General features: G+C 39.1%; 1 protein-coding gene across 3 annotated transcripts in view; it reads right to left on the reverse strand.

Annotated features, from left to right (window-relative positions):
* Nucleotides 1-23,263, reverse strand: part of NEBL (nebulette) — a 273,965-nt gene that overhangs the window by 187,675 nt on the left and 63,027 nt on the right. For all 3 annotated transcript variants that reach the window (XM_050892028.1, XM_050892027.1, XM_050892026.1), the window contains exon 3: nucleotides 3,407-3,491. In XM_050892028.1, coding sequence (XP_050747985.1) covers nucleotides 3,407-3,491 — 85 coding nt within the window. The remainder of the gene's footprint in view (nucleotides 1-3,406; nucleotides 3,492-23,263) is intronic.

Genomic DNA, 23,263 nt, shown 5'->3' on the forward strand with positions numbered 1-23,263 from the left:
GGCCAGCACTTCAACTTAAAACACTGTCAATTGCTGCTTAAACGAAAATCAAAACAACAAATTTACAAAAACATGTGTCTTTTAGCTTATACAATATTTAATGGTGTTTCCTTTACCAATTCCTCCTGTTTTGCTGAGTAAGATAAACAATAGTTCTAAAGCTATGGATTTTGAAAAGACACTTGGAGTCTTGCAGTTAAACACAGGGTTGTGCCCCTTCAGAACTAAAAGCATTAAAGATGTTTACTAGAAACTAGAAAGCGGCTATGACTGTAGAAAAGCATTTCTCCTTACTCAGAAGTTAACATAATTTTTTACATTACCTAATATAGAATTTGTTCAACTCCAAACTGTCACTGCATTGGTAGAAGGCTCAAGCAGCTCTCATGAATACTGGAAGGTAGCAATAATGTGATTCTATTCAGCCAAGTCTGGTTTCATGTGAAAGGCTTTTCTTGAACCATGTACACACTTTTTTCTACTGCACAGCACTGAAATAGCATGAGACCTGAACGATGGCAAATTATATATCATGTATTTGTTTCAGCTGTGAGTCTTGCAACTTTCTCTGAAAAGATAGGACGATGGACTAGTCGGCTAATAGGGCCGATTCAGGATGGCAATTTCTCTGTCCTTATACTCTTCAAAATATTACAGAAATTATTCAGAATTTACAGTTTTATTTTATGACAAGATTTAAATTGGATTATGAAAAGTACCTGGAATCTTTATTTCAGCATTAAAACAATTTACAGGCTAGGCTACTTTGTGCAGTCTTGATGTGAATCAACACCAAGGAAACAAATGATGATCAGAAACATTACGGCTTTTCTTCCAAGTAGGTGAATTTGTGCCCTTATAATTTAGAACTATATTTGCACTGACTGCAAATCTTTTACTGCCTAATAACCTTGAAAAAAAGGTACACTGTACAAATTAAGGGTTTCTCTCCATTTCCAAGTTTTGAGTAGATCCTTACCTAACATTTTATGCCAGTGGATTGTGAACAGTTGGAGCAAGTTTATACATAAGCAAACTCCAAGTTTCCTGTTGATATTGCTTATCCAGTCCTAGAATACTAAGTCCTCTGTTTACAAATAGAGAACACTACCAGAACAAGTTTCCTTACACTTCCAAAGTGCCCTGTCAGCATGTTTCAAATAGGTTAGGAAAAGCCATTTCTCTTATAGGCTCTAGAAACAGACCACACTCCTTGGGTTGGTCAACATTTAGCCAAGATAGACAATTGATACAGGCGAGTTTAGAACGTGTGAGCTAAACTGGAGATGTACCAAGCCCATCATGTATTGGGATAACACACAGTTATAAACCAGAAATTATTTCAGTCCTTACTACATTAGTCTTAACTCAAACTGATGTCTACCAGTTGACCTCTACACCTCCCTGACAATTCTCAATAGCCCCCAGTCCCTCAGAAGTATTATCACAATAACCGTGGAGAAAGTAGACTACTTTAAGACAAACAGAGAGTTGTCCTCTCTAAACACTCAAACAGGATTCCTCCCATCTATACTTTTCTTAGCCAACTTCAAACAAGCTCTGCAGTTAAAGCCTACTTGCCTGCAGAAATCAGTCCCATTAAAATCTGTCTTTTGCCAGTACGTTAAAAAATACGGCTTTGGAGGCTTCCCGGAGGGCCTTTTAGATTAAGGCTCATGATTCACATGAGAATTAAGGTACAGAATTGTGAGCACAAGGTTTGAAATCTTTGTCTCAGCTTTTTTCACTGCAGGCTCCCGACGCAGGTAACATAGCCGTGAGGAAGTCAGCTGGCTTCTCTTCCTCTCTGCCCATCACTGCAGAGCTGTCACCAAATTAGACTCGTGTAGCTGAATCCTTGTAACGTCCCAGCGGGCAAACTCACCCATGGTGTAACTGATATCCTGGGGACAAGCAGACAGAGGTAGCCATAGGCAAAGCATACACCTGATTGCTTTAAGTTTTGGCCTGAGATTTGTATATATCCATGTGCACGTGGGTGCGTGCGCAGATACAAAAGACAATACAGTGAAAAACTGACAGAAAGAGGAGTAAAATTTTATTATTCTCCTGAATCCCAACATTTTCCATCAAACCACTAAAAAAATAGTGGGCTCAAAGTTTATATTCTTTTAAACAGACCTGTAAAAAGTATAGTTCACAAGTTCCTCTTAACTATGGTACACAGAACGACTGAACTACAAGAAAATGAAGCAAACTCTACTCTAAAATCCACTGAAGTCACGAGGAGATGTACATTCTACAAACTCTCCTCTTTCCAGATGGCAGAATTTCAGCATGAAAGAATCAATAATTGTAATGGCAAAAGGTAAAGAATTTTTAAAAATTTATATCATGATAAATATCTGTGCTAGCATTTCTCTTTAGTATTCCTTTGATTTTACCCATTAACCTACAGAGAGGTTCCCAAACAAGAAAGCTCTTGTTGCCTACTGTCTGTTTTCCGCTACAGGTTTTTATTACATTAACTGACAATGATAATTATCAATTTATAATGAGAGATCACAACTAAATCCAGACTAAAACCACGGTAGTAAAAAAACCCCACAATTTTCGCAAAATAAAATGCAATCAAGTATTATCAATTGTCTCAAACAGCCAGGCCAACTTCCAGTGTTGCATAAAATTAAACAATAGGAAAGTTATATGGGGGTGAGAGGGGGAAGAGGGGATTTGTCCAGATATTAAGGAATTAATATCAGTAAGAACTGTATGTTAGGGACTACCAAGTAACAGTAGTAAACAAACATCATATTTGGGTCACGTAAGTCTTCATTGCCATTTTCTTTTTTTTTCCCCCCCTTTTCTTTTTAAATTTTAATTTAAATGTATTTCTTATTAACCTACATAAGTTTTGATTGATAACATATTTATCACAACTGGCTTACAGACTGCTCCATATATGAGTTCACAGAGCACATAACAGATCCATAAACTGATCATTCAGTCAGTTCAGTGTTGACAAGTATTAAAGGCTTCTAAATGTTTGCTAATGACAAATTAATTGTTTGCTAATCACACAGCTATTTTATGATTACATTTGGTGCAAGCTAACAATGACAGTTTGTCTAAGGTAAATGAACCCTCTGGGTTGAGCTATAACATTTCAAACATTAAAAACTACTTAGATACTTGGTATACTGTTGAAAAAGAAGGATTTCAGTGATGTCAATGGACTTACAATAGTATGGTAACTAGTGTAAGTGAGATCAGAAATAAAACTTTGAGTTTTGCAGTGTTATACCAACCTACAAATATTTTTTTACAATTAAGTTAGAGTGCTACTATGTATCAGTATGAGGAAATACTTACAGTACTTAGAAAAACTATAGAGAAGTGGACTGACAGTCTAATATTAATGAGACAAAAGAATTATTTGATTTACCTGACTTTGCAATTCACTTTGTTGCTTCAGGCGAAGATTTTCTGGTGTATCAGCCACTGTAGTGAAGGACTGCTTTGGGTAATGTCTAGAAGAAGAAGCACAAAGCCGAATGGTAAATATTTACACAAGCTAGAAAGTCAAATGCACCCCAGCACACTTTCCTACAGTGTACAGAACTCTTTCATAGTTTACCGGGTTTGTGTTAGAAGTATTTACTCTAAAAATATCATGTCAGTCATGCCTTGCAGAAACAACATGCGTGGGTTCCTGTAATGAGTCTAAATCCCACCCATTCATCCTGGCCACTGACTGCAGAGACCGACCGGCCAAAATTTGTTTCCAATGGAGTGAAAAAAACTCTGTTTAACTGCATTGTCTTGGTACAGTCATGTGCTGAATCAAGACTAAACTAAAATGCCTTAACTACAGAAACTGAAAAGTTACATCAATGAGTACAGCTGGAGTACCATGGTGTCTTAAATCCGTTAGTGCAGAAACCAGAAGGATCAAGGCAGGTACATTCCAGGTACAAAAGATCAAATGCTTTAATGGTCACTGTGTCAATACAGTGCTGTAATATCCAGTACCAAAGGCTGTAGTGGCTCACTACTGCAATCTATCAGGCATCTCTCTTTTCATTTGAAATTTTACACCTTTACAATATGTTCCTACTATTTGCTTTGGCATTTTATAGACAACTTTAATAGTCAAATCCTACTCATTTTCAGAACCATGATTTATTCATTTTCATGGATTTATCCTGCAACTTTACAGCCAGACAAAAAGCTCTATTATAAGAAAGACCAAAAAAAGAGGGAAATAACAAAACTAAACAGGCTATCCCAAAATAGGTGTGTTATTATGAGCCAGCAACACCATCAGGAAACTGATTCTCACTAATTACTTTCCAGCATGTTCAGTCTCAAACCAAAATATTCACCTTACGACCATGCAAGGCACTCACGCTTTCAGCTACCACTCACAGCTTCCCATGTCTGCCAGCTACCCCATTTGTGCCTCTAACATTTCAGAGGTACAACATGACAGGCATAGCATTTTAGACACAATAACGTTTGCAGCCTAATTTCTACAGAGGGACTAAGTAAGTAAACGTCTGAAGACTGAGGATATGCAGTATTAAACATTTCCATGTTCAAACTCCAGGCTATCTCTAATGTCTTCTTTCAACAACTAGTTCAGTTGCTATAGCTCCTCACAAAATTTCTGTGCTTTGTAAAAATGATATATATTTTCATTCAAAACTGTACTTTGTTAGGTTTTATTTTCCATTTACAAGTTTTACTTCCATAAAGTGTACGGTTTCAGTAAAAAATAGTTCATTTTTATCCAAAAAAATAAAAGCACCCATAAAAAAAATTAAGGAAGATTTCCATTTTTAGCCAAAAGCTGAATGTTTCCTGTTCAGAAATGCAAAAGTAATACCTGATGAGAACTACTGCCTGGATTTCATACAGTCCACTCTCTGCTATGGGCCTGATCCCACCCATCAGGCAACATCTTGCATTGCCAGACATCTACACGGCAGCACAATGAAGCAGACTGATGCACCACGAGGCTGTGGAACATCCCCTCATTTATGGTGTCACTACACAAGGAAAACAGAGGAGAAATATGGGACAACCTGGGGATTTCAGGTTCCCAAGGCCTTACTAATAGCTGCACAGAAAGAGCAAATATGCAACACCTCGATGGAGGGAAGTTTTTCCTGACAGGAATGTAAGGGCCATCCCAGGTTGGATACTAGCAGACGGAGGAATAAAGCCACTGTAAAATACATTCTCACCCATTATATTAGCCACTTGTCTAGAATAGCTCATGTCACTGAAAACTAGGAAAAAAAAAAAAAATTCCTAGGCATGACACCTTCCAGCCTATTCTTTTGTAGTTACAGCCAAGTCCTCTCAAGTCCACCTAAGTGGTAGTTTTGGCCACAGAAACCACTGGGAGTGTTGCACATGCCTAAGGAAGCTGCTGCCTGTCTTCCTCCCTTTTCGAACTAGGAGGTCCCTCACCACCACCACCCTTACAGCCAGACAATGCCTGGCAGCTGCACGGCTTAGCCACAGCTCCAGCAATGCACAGGGAGACAGAACTAGGCTTTGCTTAGAGAACATCAACCAGCTCTTGTATGAAGCAGATGGCATCAGCACAATGTAATACCTTGGGACAGGCAGATAACTTCCAGAAGGGCTTCTCTCTTCCCCCCCACCCCCACCCCCCCCCGCCCCCTTCTTTATTTCACCTCTTCTATCTCACCCTTCCTTCTTCTGTATAGAGCAGGAAGACAAATGCCAGACTGGCCACAAGGACGGTCATAAGCCCTGTTTGGAAAGCAGCAATGGACAGATGGGGAAGGCAACAAGCCACCTCACAGCCAGGGCTTGCTGATATCCAAGGAGGACTGTAGCAATGAAGGGTGCATAATGCACACCTTAAAGAATAGCAGCCTTTCAGATAGCAGCCATGAGGTATCCATGGATAACTCATGTAGATGACAGAATCCCTGCCCCTAAAAAAAAAAATAAAAAAAAAAAAATCAACTGCCACACATGCAGCTCAAAAATGATGTTATGCACATGTTGAATGCTGAAAGCATTCCCATAAACTTTCATAGCACTGCTTTTCACCATGGTTACATACCATGACCCTGGTACTACGATCACCGCAATCACCTGTACTCATCCTTTTTAACATGGAAAGCACAGAGTGGGAGTCAGCTCAGATGGGTTTTTTGACCTAGTCCCCTTGTGAAACGTGTGGACAACACTGAGGCAGGTGTCACAGTCACAGCCCCCGGGGACCCTGTTAGCAACAGCAGCAGAGAATGTGTCTCTGCAAACCTGGGTTCTCAAATTAAACCTCCTCTCTATTCTTAAGCACAGGAACATATACCTTGTCCTTATCATATACCAGCTTTTACTTCTGATCATTTGCAAAAGAAATGGTTTCTTCCACAATCAGTATTCAGAAGTTCACAAGTATTTCAACAGTCAGAGCAAACCACTTAAGAACCAATATATCTAAGATTATTACTTACTTTAGAAGCAGTAGCTCCATACTTCAAGTAAAAAAGGTATGCTTAGTCTTGAACAAGTAGTGCTTTATTATGCTTGAAATTACTATGTAAACTGATTATATCAATGAAAAGTATTTACACTTGGCCATGGAAGTAAACAATATACGTGACAAGTGAAAAAACCTGCTGAAATATAAATCGGCCTTCAAACTGATCATACTAACCATTTATCACAATGTATTATGGTGATTAAAAAAAGAATCATTTAGCAAAATTAAATTAGCAGAGCATTCTACTATGGGTTGTCATTTTAACTGCAGCTGATTTATGAAACCACCCACATGGTATATCAAACCAGAAAGACACAGTTTTAGATACATCCCTTCTAATTTATGGAAATTCTCACCTCAAATACATTAAAAAGACTAGTGTTAAATTTAAATCCTATCTTCAGCATTCACATTTGTTTTCAGCTTACTGATAGTATGCCTTCAGGATCATTAAAAATATCAATATTTAAGATATTAAATTATCTGAAAACTATCTAAGATGCATTGTACCATTGGATACTTTTGACTGAAATAGAAGGCTAAAACACAAGTGTTAAAATGATCAAATCTGCTTTTTAACTATCAGTTTAAGGCTATACCACATTTCGTTACAATGTTATGAACAAGGATGAGTAACTGGATGGCAACAGCCTTTAATTCAAAAGGCTGACAGTGCTATCATGGTCCCTGGTAATCTGTTACTCAGTTTCCCTTTTATCCAAGATGATGTTGAGAAAAAGCTGGGAATTGGTTGAAGAGGTTGATGTCATGTCAGCTATATAATAGCAATGTCCAATGGATTTTTTTTGTTTAAGTCTCTGTTAGTAGTCGAAGTCTACTTAGCAATATGTCTTACCACACTAATGCTATTAGGATTAAACCTGTATAAAGATCTATACAAGAAGTTCCAGGACAAATCAGGATACACAGTATGGTGTCTCTGCTGTGGGTTACTGTATTGCCTGCTTCAGCTGCACAGCTTGATTAATAAATCAAACCACAACTCAATCTCTGGCTCCTTATGAGGAAACTCCTTTGCTTTCGATATTTGGAAACAATATCAGTAAAACCTCCAAGAATTCAGGAAAGCACCTGAAAGTTTCCTAGCTTTTCCAATGACTAAACATAGAAATTTTCCCAAATACTTGTTTAGCTGTAAGGTTTTCATCAGCTTTTCCACACTTTCAAACCAACAAAAGGAATAAAAAACATGTTCTGAGAGATAATGGGATGAAGATTCAGCTTTCCCTCTTTTGAAAAAGGTCAGACTCAAAGCCTGAGATACATTCAAGCATGTACTGAAATTAACTTGCTCATACCTGATTCTGACTTATCCAACATTTATGATATGACTAAGAGATTTTTGTACGTGTGTGTGTATTTTCTAACTGTAACGTTAACTGTTCACAGTTACAGAACTGTAACTCTTGTCAGAATTACTAGATTTCTGTTGGGTTATCTCTCCCCTAGAATACCTATTCAGTAAATTGCCTGCAACATAAAATTTGTGATACCTTTTAACCAGAGAACAGCCACAAAATACACAAACCAAAATTATTCTCCTAAGTGGAGCGTCAGCTCCATCACATCTTTTCATAATACCAATTACCATCACTGGCTGTCATGTTAGGCTTTATCTGTCCTCTCCTAATTTTTTTTTTTTAATAACTGTTCTTCTAATTAAAGCGAACTCTAAAAGATAAGGAGATTGGGGGGGGGAGGAAAATACACTTATTTTCAGTTACAGTAATACAGAGGGGAACAAAAAAACAAAAACACACTGAAAAACAACAAAACAAAATTAAACCAATCTTACTAGAATGATGAAAAACTATAAAAGCTAGTTATGCTTTTATAACTAGCACTTCAGTATAGTGTATGCAAAAGTTTCAAATTGAAATTAAATAGTGGATAATGATGTAGCAGCTTGGGTGCAACCCAAGCTCACAACAACTAATGGACAGGTAGGGAAGCTCCATCTCGGACCTGCAAGGGCCCAATCTGTTAGTCGTGATCTGAGCCCACATCCACAAACAGCACAAAAATACAGAGGAGAAACACAGGAGATCTCCAATTAACTCTCATATAAAAGACATGAGATGAAATAATTTACCCAGGAAAAAGGTGACAAGGTATTAAGTTGTGCTCAGCCAGGGAGTGTTTAAACTGGCAGTTTACCACCAGGTTTGAAGAGGCATGGGACTGCTTTCCTCTCCTTACCTTGAAACCGTGCCATTCACAGAAAGACATGCAAGATGCGTGACAGCAGACAAAGAAGCAGCAGGAAGGAAATCTTGCCTACAGCTGACTTCTTGCTTTGAAATTCTTGCTTGGTTGCACTTTCTGCTCTGAAGCTCTGGGACGGATTTCTCTGGGTTTTCTGTTTTGTTTTGAACTTTCTGTGCAAGATCACTGATTTGCATGCAATTATAAAGGCTTTTGGAGGAGGAATTACGTAACTAGCGGATAATACAGCTTCACTATGGCAGTACTTGGGCAATGAAGTGGACAAGGAAGATTTCACAATTCTCCACAAATGACACTGAAGATGGCATTCTCTTTGGCTACTGGTATCTACCCTGCTGTATGAAGAACAGATACTCTGGCTGCAATTAGTTTGCCTTGGAAAATATTTTTCCGTCTTTGTCTTCTATTGTTCAAGGGACTTACTTTTTCAGATATTGAATTTGTGCATCTGTACTTCTTATTTGAAGTAAAAGAGAAAGTTGCTCCTGTATGCTAGCTAAATATAAATTCCTATTTATGAGAAAATTCCCCTAGAGAGAGGTGAGTTTGTATTGGTTTGGAGGAGATTTAGCAAACAGTAAGATCCATGGAGAAAAATGTTACAAGCAAGGCTATTCCACTTGCTTGTTGGGGTAAGCCATAACATCCTCGCTCCTGGAGCGAGTGAAAGGCCACATATCACACTATCATACGACCAGACACATGTTGCACATCATTGTGCTACTGGACTCGCACTTGATACCTGTCTGCAGAGACCTGTATCTGGGGCTACCTTCAAAAGCTAAAATTAGGGACTACATTAAATATTCTGACTGTATCTGGCCCCAAGACACAGGTTAGTGCCTCAGTGTCCTCTGCTAGAGGCTGAAAAAATGAGCCATTTACTGAAAAACAGCAAGGCAAAAATTATGTTTACATTTTAGAGAGAACAGTGTAAAAATTCAGTAACCAATGCTAATATCAAATTTCATTACTCTTACCATTTGAAATTCCATACAGAAATTCTACTGTATCAAAATAGTGGAGTGGTTAGCTCTGCAAATGTATGTCATACGATGAAGAACACCTGAAATCACAGAGAAGTGGACTACATAGTAATCTTGTAATCACTGGCAGCTGTGGAAAGCAGGTCTGGATGGAAGATCTGGAACCTACAGTAGCTTAGTTCAGAATTTAAAAAGCCAGTTTATTTTTAAAAAAGTAAAATCTTGTAAATTTCCAACTTTCTCACAGCCTATATCCAAAAGCATTAACATTCCTCAAGTGGCCAGTATTGGCTAAGTTTTAGGGAAAAAGCATAGCAGTAACAACATCAAATTACTTTGTACTCACGATACCAAGATGACCAAGAAACCTACTCCAAATACATTTTCAGATATTGGTCAGCAGATAAATGGGTTGTCTGAATTTGCAATGCTCCCATACTGAGATTTTGATTTCAACCAGCTCCTCTGCACACTGCTCTGAGCAGGGCTGGTGAAGACAGAAGGACAAGTGCCGCCAGGCCACCACCAGCACTGCGTCACGCAGGCAGCTGGGTGCGTGCTCTAACCGCCAAGGATTGCTGTCTTCCCACGTCCTCCCCAAAATTGTTTCAGAATGAAAAAATCCTCCAGCTCTTAGGTGATACTCTTATTTTTCCCATTTCTTACATTTTTCTTTTAACTCTCTTCTCCAATTTCATATTTATTATGCAAAGAAAGATACATTGTTAAGGACACGGGTGAGTCTTGCTTCTTGAGAAATTCAGGTCAAAACCTTTTCCTTTTAAAGATCTGAAAAAATACAGCAGAAAGGGGACACAGTTCATATTTAAGAAACTTACTGTATAATAAAAAGAATTGTTATAATACAGATCTCAGCCAAGTGGCATCCGGATTTAGCAAAAAGATCAAGAAGAGTAAAATCCAAGCACCATGGATGTCAAAAGTAGAACTGCCAGAATTTTCAGTGGAGCCAGACGCTCACCCTTTCAATAATTTACCTATTCCTCAGCTATGGGATGCCAACGCTTGGGGAAAGAAAATGAATCAGTAGCACACTGAGAACTACAGGGTAGCCCAGAGCTGTGCAGGAACCCATCAGCAGCACACTAATTGACATTGACAACAGATCAAAAAGTGAGAGTCGCTGATGAAGGAGGATCCACAAAAGAGGCACAAGAAGTTCTGGGAGACTTGGAAGGCAGAGATGACTGTGGCAACACGAAACGATAAACCAAAATCTGACTGTAACAGCAAAATCTGTCAAAGACCACAGGAAAAGAGTCAAGAAGGGAGAAGATGCACACATATCCTACCATTCGCCACTGCTAGAATGCTCCCAGGGTATCACCCAGTGAGTTCACACAGAGCTCACTCAGGTTTATATATTACCTAGACACAGAAAACTCCACAGGTGTTTAAGAAAACTTTGCTTTTAAATATTTTAAAGTGATCACCAGTGGCACAACAGAAGACTGATGCCTCAGTATTTCCAAATTTTCTTCTTCCACATAGTGTGATTATTATTACTTCTTTCAAAATATCCAGGAGACAAAAGTCCATGAATATGAGCAGCAAAAAACACAGACTAAACCAGAGTTTCCCACTAACTTCACTTGCTGATTTACAGCAGCAGATCTAGCCAGTAAACTAACACATAGTTGCTATGGCCAACATTGTTTTATCCCTTCAGCATTTTGCTGTCCTCTTTCAAGAATGTCAGTAACAGTACACAGAGATATACCACAAAAGCAGTACGTTTTGCACAGGTCCAAATGCTTGGTCTGCCTACTTCAGCATAGCCCTGACATGCTACATATTATCAAATTACATATTTATCAAACCTGTACAGTGCAGGTTTGTTCAGGTTCTAGGTTTGACTGGGGTATAATTCACGCCTCCAGTAGAGACAGATTTTCTTACAAACTTCCTAAATTTTTCTATTAACTATTCTACCAGCAGTGGATCAGTACCTGAAGCAGCACGACACTGAATTATGCAAGTTGTTTCTAAATTCTGCTCTTACTTATAATACAATAAATGTGCTCTTCTTTTTCCCCCTAATTCTGGAATATTTTCAAGTAGTAAGAACTTTTATGCAAAAACATCAGTCATAGAAATGCTTTCTCTGCTTACCATAAGCCAGTATTTCTGTATATGGCTAACTCCAGGGGTTCCCATCTTACATATCAAGACTACCATATCTTGCCAAGTTTACAGTCAAAAGTTTTGTAATTTCCTTTCTTCCAAATACTGTAATTTCATCATCTGATTTCTAATCACAGGTATGTATATTTAAATCATTTCTGTAAGTCTTCCTCAGGTAATAAAATCGTATTCAGTGAAATGTGTCAAAGATTATAAAGGCAATTTATTTAATCATTTCCTTACCAAAAGGAACACCATGTTACATTAAACTGCATCTTTACAAGTCATGTAGCTTAAACAACAACATTTCCCTGATGTTCCTATAGCACATCTAGCCTATTCCTACCCTTCATACACAGCAAGGTACTTTTAATAGAAAGTTGTCATTACATCATAGCAGCATTACCTCAGCCTGCCACACTTACAATCAACAACTCTTTCTGTGCTCGTATAACAAGTCAAGCTTTCTCATGACTGATGAAGACACAAAAGGCTCCCCCAAGCAGCAGTTTAAGGTATGCTAAAGTGACCTCCCTTAAATGTTAATCAAGGAGGATTTCAAAAGACTTATTCACATTAAATATCATGGCATAACAAAGAAATGGCATAAGATAAAAACTACATTCATCATACGAATATTGGAAAAATACTGTTTCAGTACTGCGATAGCGTATTTACAAAGGAGAATTGTAGGGACAGTAAACACCACAACCCACCTGATGTAGGATTTTGTACAGCCCTATGTGACTGCAAATCCTGACAAGCAGATTGTAAATCAAGCTCAGTTACAGGCTCTACATCTAACTCGTCTTCTCTGTACTGAAACATCTATCCAGTTGGGTAACATTGTCTAAACTCCTTCTATTAGCCGAAATTAAAGCTGCTTTTTGAATATCCAAAAGTCTTTGCATTCCTGCCTGGAATTAAGAGTCCCACTCAAGTGATGAACGTAAAGAAAATGGTTTCACTCCTGAATTATTATTTTTTCTATGCATTGTCATTAATGTCATTAATGTTCCCTGCAGCACACCAATGGTTGGCATTCAAGACAAAGTCAAACCATTGCACTCAAGAAACACTCCAATTTCAGCTGTTCATTTTGTCATGCTGAGGAAATCTTGCCAGTAACCGTATCTTATAAACACATACTTAAGACCAGATCAGGCAGCTTCAAAAGCTCCTAGACAATCAGAAGCACTCAGTATGGGGATTTAAATGCAACATCTAAATGGACATCTAAATGTAAGGCTTTCTGATACTAAGTCCATCCACAAGCAGAAGAGAAGTAAAACGAATCTATCCTAATAATGCCTTTTTCTCTGCTAGCTTTTCAAATGCAAGAAATGCAATAGAAGTTTAATTCTAAAAGTTTTAACGTCAAAAATCTATGACAATAACATCAGAGATCAAGAAAGAGTGATTATCTACTGCTTACTGTTTGTATTAAGCCTTTGCCTTCCAAGAAAGTATTGACTGACAGAATATTTGCTACTAAAAACTGAAATTCTCATTCGTTCATTGAAAAACTGTTAGGCCATATATCGGTAGATCACAGCTGTAATGAAATTGGAGTGCAGCTGTTGCACTCTCCTAAAACTGAAGGAAGAAAACTAGTTATAAGCCCAAAACCTGGGAAACTGAGTATGGACTAGATTTTCTTCTAGCTCCCAGCTTCCATGTTTTCTACTTCTTAACTCTTCTGTGTAAGCTTACTGGCTTTTAATCTTTAAGCTTTTCTTTGTTTCTTTTGCAAAGCTAGAAAGCCAAGCTATATTAGACAATTCATTGGTGTTTCTGAATTCCAAAGTTATCACTCAAAGATATGGCAAGTAGGACCAAGGGGACACTAAAAAGCCATCTGGAAGATCGAAGAGAAGTACTAGAAAGACATCATAGGTTTTCTTGACCTCACAAAAACTACTATTTAGATGGCTATCAAGAAGGTGGGAAATCTAATACCCCTAAAAGCCAAAAGGCATCTGCCAAGTCATCAGTCTACTGAGCCTGAGTCATAACTGACTGACCTCCTCAGGAGCTACGGGTGTCATCCTGGAGAGCTTAGCCACCTACATTACACACTACTCCCTTCAGAGGGACTGTTTCTGCAGCTAACTATAGAAACAGACCTCAGATACCGTAACTTAAGTAATTCGGACACTATTAAAAAATTGGGGGAGAAGACCAGAAGGGAGACAGAAACAACTCATCTCCAATGTCTTAATATTGCTACCTCTTTAACTGTAATTGCAATGTGTTAAGCATCTGTCCTCTAAAACTGTGCCAACATCAGCAACTCCAAGCTAGCAGCAAAAAAAGTAAATTAAACAGAGTTATGTTTACATGTGTGCTAGAGGGAAAAAAAAGGAAAAGCTGGTTTTTTGCCAAGTGGAAAATGACAGAATTAGTAGGGCAGAGACACCATTCTGCTTTTACATTTTTAACAGGGCTGGCAATAAACAAACTCAGAGTTGATAAAAAATATTCAGTATTTCCTTTTTTCAGCCTCAAAAATAAAGAACTTGACCTGTTATTAGTACCATTTTTATATTTTATTTATTTAGAAATTACTTCCTCTTTGGAAGGGTTTCCAGGTTTTTTTAATACGGTCCAAGTTTCAAATCAGTTAATACTGCAAAGAAATACCTTGAGAAAGCATGGATTTGTGTTTTTACATTAAATACAATATTTCTAATAATTTCAAAATTTTACTAGTTGCTTGTTCACATATTGTAAATTTTAAGCAGCTATTGTATCTCTACAGCTTTATGAACTGTCTCTCCTTTAATGTATCCATTTGTATAAAATTAGTATTAGTAGAACAAGAAAAAAATGTTATACCATGCAAGCATTTTATAAAAGATAGTTCATGCTAGTATAGCGTATAAGATTTCATATTACAGCACATTTACCTACACAAAATTATTGGATGATACATCCAGCTTTTGCTTGCAAATGAAGAATACTCTCAGTAAAGCCTGCTTTGGCCTATTCTGCTGAAAGGGTAAGAGAATGTAAAAGCAAACACTGTAATTTTTAATGTAAATCCTTGGCAAAAGTCAATGTATTAAATTAATTTAATACAGTTCTGTGTAACACTTCATAGGCCCTTCACAATGACCAACAGTTGTGGCACAGGATGGCATACTTCACAGAAGATCCGATCTATAAGTACCAAATTCTAAAGTCTATGTAATCTGACCAAACCACAGATTTTTTTTTTTTTTTTTTTTTTTTTTTTTAATTTACCATGCAAAAGCAACAACCAGGTAACATTTTCACTAATACCTTGCAAGCACCTCCAGAATTTCTGCATACATTATGCTCTCTGCTCCTCATGGGCTGTTAATTATTTTGAGCAGATTCAGGTCCAGTTGCCATTGCTAATGAAATGCTCCATTAATATTGCTACAAAGACTGTACTCTCTCCTCTTTGCTTTCTCTCTTTTCTCCCTGCTTGAAACTGTACCACCATGTATCTTCCAATTAAAGTATAGGGATTGGTGTCACAGCTCTTAGTATTTTCAATAAAGACTTAGGCGGACGAATGAGCTTTAGGTAACTGATAGAGCATGGGCTTTCTCATCACTTTCTTGGACACAGACCCTAAATCCCACCCAAATACTGTTTCAGAGACAGAAGCAACTGCACTGGATGTCATTCGAGGTGACTTCCACAAGTTTCCACAGAGAAAGTTACTCAAACAAGCAGAACTTGATAACATCTCCTGAGCTTTTCACTCCTTTAGCCTGAAGATCTCACTGTTGATCTGCCTCTCTCAGCAACTTCAGATCAAAAGGCAAAGAAACTTTTCCATCTCCCTCCTTGGACAGAGGAGAGCAGCTGATGAATAGCTGCTGATATCCTAACAAATTAACCCTTTAAGATGTAAAATAGTCACAAACAAAACCATGTTAGTTGAGTAACATAAGAGGAATGCAAACTATTCCTAAGCTAATTTACAAAGACAGCCTTCCCAAAGCATAAACCAAATATTTTAACTACAACAAAATGCAGAAGAAAAAGTAATGTCCACGAGCTATGTAAAAATTGAGCCTATAAGAGCAGATGCAATGTCATGCTGTTAGATCAAGTGCAAAAAGGTGAATTATGGGATAGATGGTGAGGAAAGCAAGTCACTGAACTAATCATGAAAAGACATGTGATATGTGTAAGATGAAACGAAAAGCTCGTGCTTCAAATCACACAGCTTAGCCATTAAATAGCATTTATACCACAGGAACACAGAAGACCTGGGAGGGTATTCATAATCATGAAAAAAAGAAAGTGAAATATCTCCTAACTCTCCTCTATATTCCTAAATGCTGTAGGCCACAAATCTGTCAGATGTCACTGTCTGAGCCCCTTCTATACCTATTAACTACATTCCCGCAAACTCATCAGCTAGATCCTCCATGGCCAGAGCCCTCAGAGGGCAACTGAATCTATTCGGAATAAAACTGAATACCTGTCTTTGAGTAAGAGAGAAAGACACAGATGACAGGAAATGCAAAGCAAACTATTTGTAGCTGCTACGCTGAAGTTCACAATGACTTGCAGGAAATATGTTCACAGCTGAAGCTTGCACATGAACGCCTAAAATGAGTCTCCTGGTTGAAAAACTATTATTTGTACTGTAAGTGCATGATCAGTACCACCTCTTTTCCCTACTAGCATAAAGAAAGTTAAACTATTAAATCATCATCTTAAGAAGTTAATAAATCAAGGTTGCAAGACCACAGAGATTCCTTTGAACTGATGGAGTTTATTTCAGCTGGTAAATTATTTTTTGACAAAAACAGTTTTTGTCCTTCTGCTATTTTGCTACAGTGCTAATGACTTTCTTGACAAATTTTGCTCCAATTACACACAGATTATTACTAACAAAACCATTCACAAAAGCAAAAATAAAATACTTATTTTATAAATATGAAGGAAAAAGCAACGAGGAAATAATTTAATTATTTATAAGCAACTTTACCTCAATTTCCACAGAATTACTAACTTTTCTATCAGGAGTTAGATTATTTTTGTTTCCTACAGATTTACTGATAAACTATGCACACAATAAGCCAGTCAACCATGTCTGTTCATAGAAATGAAAAGTATGTTTCCACCAGGTTCTTGCAACTTAGTGAGGAAGAAGCCTGAAGCCTCTGAAGCAGTTCAGTGACTAAAATCACCTGAGTGACAGCCAACTCACATCAAATCACTGGTAAAGCATACGGCTTCCTCTATAGGCTTGTTGTAATTTACACTAAAAAAAAAATCTTTTAGATTCCAAAAACTGTATTTTCTGTATATTTCAGAAACAAAAGTAGTATTTTAAAGCTTAACAAGCTATAAGCCTTCTGCCAAAACTGAACTGTGCTGCAAATGTCTCTTGGATAGATAATTATATTTCCTTACTTGTATTGAGATTACTCCTGGGGACTTCATATGGATGTTTACACTCTGATAGAAGTCTACTACCAGACAGGAGCATAGAGGTCCTTCCACAAATAGCTTTTAACATAAGAACAAATGCACAAAATAAAAACAGTTTCAACATTCAAACTAGAGCATTTCCAAGTGCTTAAAGCATCTCTTAAGCATCTGCTTAAAACCACAAAAATTCAGAACACATTTTAAACTTAAAACGCATCGCTCAAGTCTGCAGAAGAGCTCAGTTGTGCCATGCTCCTTCATCTGTCTGTCCTCCTGCACCAGCACATGTGAGCCTTTGGTTCATGAAGAGCTGTTCACATTCTCATCAAAACCCAGAGACAAAGATTTCCAAGGTGTTTAGCATCATCACTTCTACTCAACTCAAGGTGAAGAGGACCTCACTCGAGAAAGCTGAGGCATCTATGGAGCAGAGCAGTGGCCAAGAAAAGCAAAAGGAAAACCTCTGCACACCATAGCCCAAGTTTGCTAAATAAGTTATCCAACTGAAAACTAAAATATCTGGATGACAGTTGCCCACACTCCATACTTGATGAACATCCATAGTTTCACTGAAATCCAAATGGTGAAAGGCTATGGTGGAACCCAAAACAAGTACCTGAAGAAAAAAAAAAAAACAAAACAATTTTCACAAGTCATAACTTTCGTGGAATAAAAACATGTCTTTGGGGGGAAAAAAAAAACCTCGAGGACATACTGAATTAATCTGGCTTTGTCAAAGTCGTTAGAAACATACGGGTTGTGCATTGCTCACTAGTGAAAGACTAAATGTTCTATTTTGATGGGAAGTTGGGTATATTACAAAGACTAGGTATAGAGAATACTGTCAGCAGAGCTGTTTAAAGAACAGAATTTCTGCTCTAATAAGAAATAAAATGGAACAACAGAGCATAGCTATTGTTGTTGAATTTGAAAGATATACATTTACATTTCCCATGCAAATACTTGTATGTCTTTTAAGCTCTTCTTTTTTTTTCCCCCAAGTCTTTTAATATGTCTTTTAATGTCTTCTCATGTCTCTTAACGTTCTTCCATTTTTCATAAATGAAGTTGATAGTTGGAGCTCAATCTCTGGGGGCTTCTGGCTCAGACAGTGTCTAGTCTCCTGGTTCCCTATCAGTTATAAAAGATTGATGAGGTCGCGCCCTGAAAATACAGCTGCTTCATGAGCCTAAAAGCATGGGAGCTAGAGCTTTGGCAAAAGATACATTTCTTCAGGTTGCCAGCTATGGATCCAGGCACCTAGACTTTAAGGCTACATCTGTGCTAGGAAATTAAAAAGCATCTAGCAACACTGTCTGGTACTGAGGCTAACTCGCATGGAGCAGCCCACATCAATACTGTTCAACTCTCCTACTGTTCAAAACAGGGTCACCACATCCAAACTGCCTGGGGAGAGAAGAAGTTAGCTTGGCCGTGGACAGAGTCACCCTTAAGAACTGCCTGGAAGACAGTAACTAGCACAGCCTAAAGCTATTGTGCCTGGCACTGTTTTAGCAATTTAACCATGTAGTCAACTGAGTTTCATACTAATCTTTAATTTGCTAGTACAGATGAAGCAAAGGAGTCCGAGCTGGAATTTGTGTACCACTGGACTCCCAGCCTCTTAGCTCTCCAGGAAGAAACTTCAAGAACAACTGCTCTAACATATTAACAGCACAAGTTCTTCTGTGTGGCTTTTCTAAACCTTCTTGCCTCTGTGTTTCTAAATCACAGAACCACAGAAGAGTTGAGGCTAGAAGGGACCTCTGAAAACTGTCAAAGCACAGTCAACTAGAGCAGGTTGCTTGGGACCGCGCCCAGTCCTCTTTTGAGTATCTCCAAGGATGGACACTCCACAACCACTCTGGGCAACCCGTGCCAGTGTTCAACCACCCTCACACTGGAAAGTCACCCTCAGTTCATCTTCGCGGCCCTTCACTACACTCCAGTATGTCCCAGTACTCCACTCCAGATGTGTCCCACCAGGGCTGAGCAGAGGGGAAAGATCACCTCCCTTGACTTGCTGGCAACGCTCTTCGTAGCGCAGCCCAGGAGGCTGATGGCTGACAGGTTGTTCCTCCCCAGGGGCAGTACTAGACATTTCCTTTTGCTGCACTTCATGAGGCTCCTGTCAGCCCATTTCTCCAGCTTGTCGAGGTCCCTCTGGGTTGCAGCACAACCCTCTGATGTACTGGCCACTCTTCCCAGTTTTCTGTCATCTGCAAACTTGCTCAGGGTGCACTCTGTCCCATCACTCAGGTCCTTAATGAGGGCATTAAATAATACTGGACCCAGTATCATCTCTTGGGGTACACTACTAGTGACTGGCCACCAGCAGGACTTTATGCCACTGACCACAACCGTCTAAGCCTGGCAGTTCAGCCAGTTTTCAGTCCATCTCGATGTCCATTTATCTAGCCCATACCTCATCACTTTCTCTATGATGATGTTATGGGAGACTGTCAAAAGCCATACTAAAGTTGAGATAAACATGCACACACAGCCACAAACTTGGATTAGAAATCTCTGTATAAAACTAATCTTCCTTACAGAATGAAAACCATTAACATTGAAATACTTTACATCAAGATTTCCGAATTAATCCATTTTCTTTTTTTTTTTTTTCCTTAGGGGCTAACTTTTCCAAGAACCAGGGAAGGCAATGTTTTTCTTTTTTCACCCTCATTGACTGGCATACTCTTATGGGAATGGTAGACAAATTCCTCTTCTTAACTTAAAGTTAAGAATAAATCAATAATTCCCTTCTGTGTAATCCCTATTTCATTGTCCCTTGCAATTTTTCGAAAACCCCAAATAATCCAGAACTCCATTTGAAGGACAGAATGACTCATTCTCAGAGTTTCCATCTGCTCATATAAATGTTCATGGTTTGATTTCACGTGCATGATAATGATAGAATGCACTTAAAAGTTATCAAACTCTATAACTTACTCATATAAACAACAGATAAAACAGCAGACGTTACAATAATAATGATGGGCCTTTTAGAGACAGCTATAGATACCTACCCTCCTATTCACAACTCCTAGACTTTCTGAAATGCTGCCACCTTCGTTCTCTGATGCCAGGATAAAAATTGAAAATAGGGTTCAAAACCCTATCTTTCCACTAGTGGTTTAAATGAGAAAGAAAAAGATATATAAATTTAATATTTAACCAGTCAAACTTTGTTATGGTTGCTAGTTTCTTGTCACTACTATGCCTTAATGGTAAATTTCCACTACTGAGAATTCTCATACACAAATCATGTAGCTTTTTTCTCCCCAAAGCCAACAATTGCCAAGTAAGGTAAATGAGGAAAACACAGCTGCAAATGCTCATAATCAAAGCAAAACCAGTAGCGGGATGCAGGCAAAATCTTTCTGGTGGCCAGCACTGCAGCTGGCCAGGGAAACACAACTCAAACTTTCTCAGTGCCTTTCACTTCTTGTCCCTTTCTTCTGTTATTGGCCTCTTCTCAAATCTCTACCCTTAAAATTCTGCCTATTGCTTCTTGGCTGAAAGCGTTGGGAAGGAAGCAACAAATGAACAAGGACTCTGACATGTCAGAAAAGGGTTGTTTCCAACGATAATTCTTGCAAAAAGGGCCAGCAGTACAGCTAAGCACGTGTACAATTCTCTCTATGTGGTGCCACGTATAACGATAGCCTTGCATATGTCCCACCATAGGTTACTCCACCACCAGCCTGACAACAGATGGAGGCAGAAAAAAAGAGACATACCACAGTGGCATACTGATCACTACTAGAGAAGAAGGCTCAACCATCTGCCTCCCGCTACTTGCATGAAAATGCAAGCTGCAGTTTAAAACACCCTTGTTTTGTTAGATAGCCTTAGCCCTCTGCTCACACCCTGCGTGGGCAACACGGCTTCTCTTTACACAGGAGGACGCCTGGGGCTGTATTAACAGGAACACAACTAGTAGATTGAGGGAAGCGATTATCCCCCTCTGCCTAGCACTCATTAGACCACATCTACAATACTGCGTCCAGTACTGGGCTTCCAATACCAGAAAGATCAATAAACTGGAGTGAGATCAACAAGGGCTACCAAGACGGTCAGGTGGCTGGAGCACTTGCCCTGTGAGAACAGGCTAAAGAAACAGGGCTTGTTCACCCTGGGGAAGAGATCATTTTGAAGGCACCTAACAGCAGCCTTCCAACACTTGCAAGGAGCCGGAGAACTCTTGCAAGGAGTATCAAGAAGAGGGAGCCAGGCTCTTCACAGTGGTGCCTTGCAGGAACACAACAGACAATGGGCATAAATTGAAACAAGAGAGGTTCAGACTGGATATAAGAAGCAGCTCTTCCACCATGAGGACAGTCAAGTAGTGGAAAAGATTACCCAAAGAGGTTACACAGGCTCCATCCTTGGATGTTCTCAGGACTTGACTGGTCACAGCTGACTCTACTTTGAGCAGGACCTGCTGAGGTCCCTTCAGTCTGAATTATCATACGATCCTATGATAGCTTCCATTCACATTTGTAAGGCTCTGTACAGCTATCTTTGAACTGGGGTAGCTCTTATGTTGTGGCTAGTGGGGTCCATACCCAGCAGAACTTTAGACCCTTGGTAAAATCTGAGTCTTACTTCCTTCTTGAACTAATTGGAGAAAGCGCACCTGCTAGCACTGTACCCCAGCACACTGGAAAAGGAAATTTATATCAGAATAGGAAATGTACTGTGCCTGTGCAGTAGCCCTCAGCAGGGTTTTCCCTGAGTTTCATCAAAGATGGGCATGCAACAACCAGGCTGAGCACAAAGAACAGGGTGCAGAAGTTAGGAGGTGCCAACACCCCAGCTGTCTTGTGATTTCATTTGTGAGGTGAGCAGTGAGAATTTATCCACGTATGTATTTATACATTAAGCACGTGTATAAGCATGTGCTTCAACCCTCCCTGGTAGAGTGAAGTTGAACAAAATAGATTTTGTGCAATGAAAAACAAGTTTAGTAAATGTGCTACAGAGTACTCACGCATTCACGTGCCGGCTCAGTAGCCCTCCGCGGGAATCTTGTCAGTGCACAGAGATGGGCTGGTAAAAGCTTGGTCTGAGCACAGGACAGGACATACAGGAAAAAATTTACACTGTCCTTTACAAAGTAACAGCCATTTTTTCTGTTTTCCCAGGCTACAGTAACTAAGTATTCTCACATGTCACTATTACCCTGATACTGAATAACCTACCCTGTCCTTGTTCCTAGCGCATTCCTTTCTTACACCGCTGCTGTGATACACATGCACACACATCTACTACAAAACACTCCACTGAGATCCCCTCCAGTCCAAAAGCACTCGAGCCGCAATCGCCTTTGAAGGAAGCAAAGGTGACCCAGGCTAAGCAGCAGCTGGTCATGATGCCGATGAGCAGCAGGGGCTGCTGGAACAGAAAGAAAGTGAACAACTGGGTCAGCAGATGAAAGTGGACTGTCTGCTGTATGTGACCGCAACGCAGTCCCTAACAGCTCCGAGAAACACTTCAATGGGAACGCAGTATAGCTTCCCACGGCTTTGCATCCCACTAACAGTTGAACTTGGCTTAAAGGAAGGGAAGGCCTGTTAAGACTTCTCACTGCAGTCTCTCTTGTAGATTACTGCCTCAGGAAAGACCTCGTGGTACCAAAGTCTGACAGCCTAAACCATCAGATATCTGCACAGCACCTTATTTAGTCCCTGTGACACACACCCAAGGTGCCAGCAAAGGGAAAGATATTAGAAACAAGCAATAATGCAAAAACTAAGATGGTGACCAGTTAAAACAATTAGCTATTTAATTGAAAGATTTCTTCAGTTACACTCTGCTTTGAATGTGGATCACAGACCTCTTATAATTAAAAGAGGAAATTTTCATAACTTTGTATTTATTGACCTCTGCTGAGATAGAAAAAAGCGATGCAGCAGGAATTAAAACAAAGCACCACTTTCAAATGTTAAACCTGTATACGCAG

This window comes from Gymnogyps californianus, chromosome 2, assembly GCF_018139145.2.
Source record: "Gymnogyps californianus isolate 813 chromosome 2, ASM1813914v2, whole genome shotgun sequence".
Taxonomy (NCBI): Eukaryota; Metazoa; Chordata; class Aves; order Accipitriformes; family Cathartidae; genus Gymnogyps; species Gymnogyps californianus.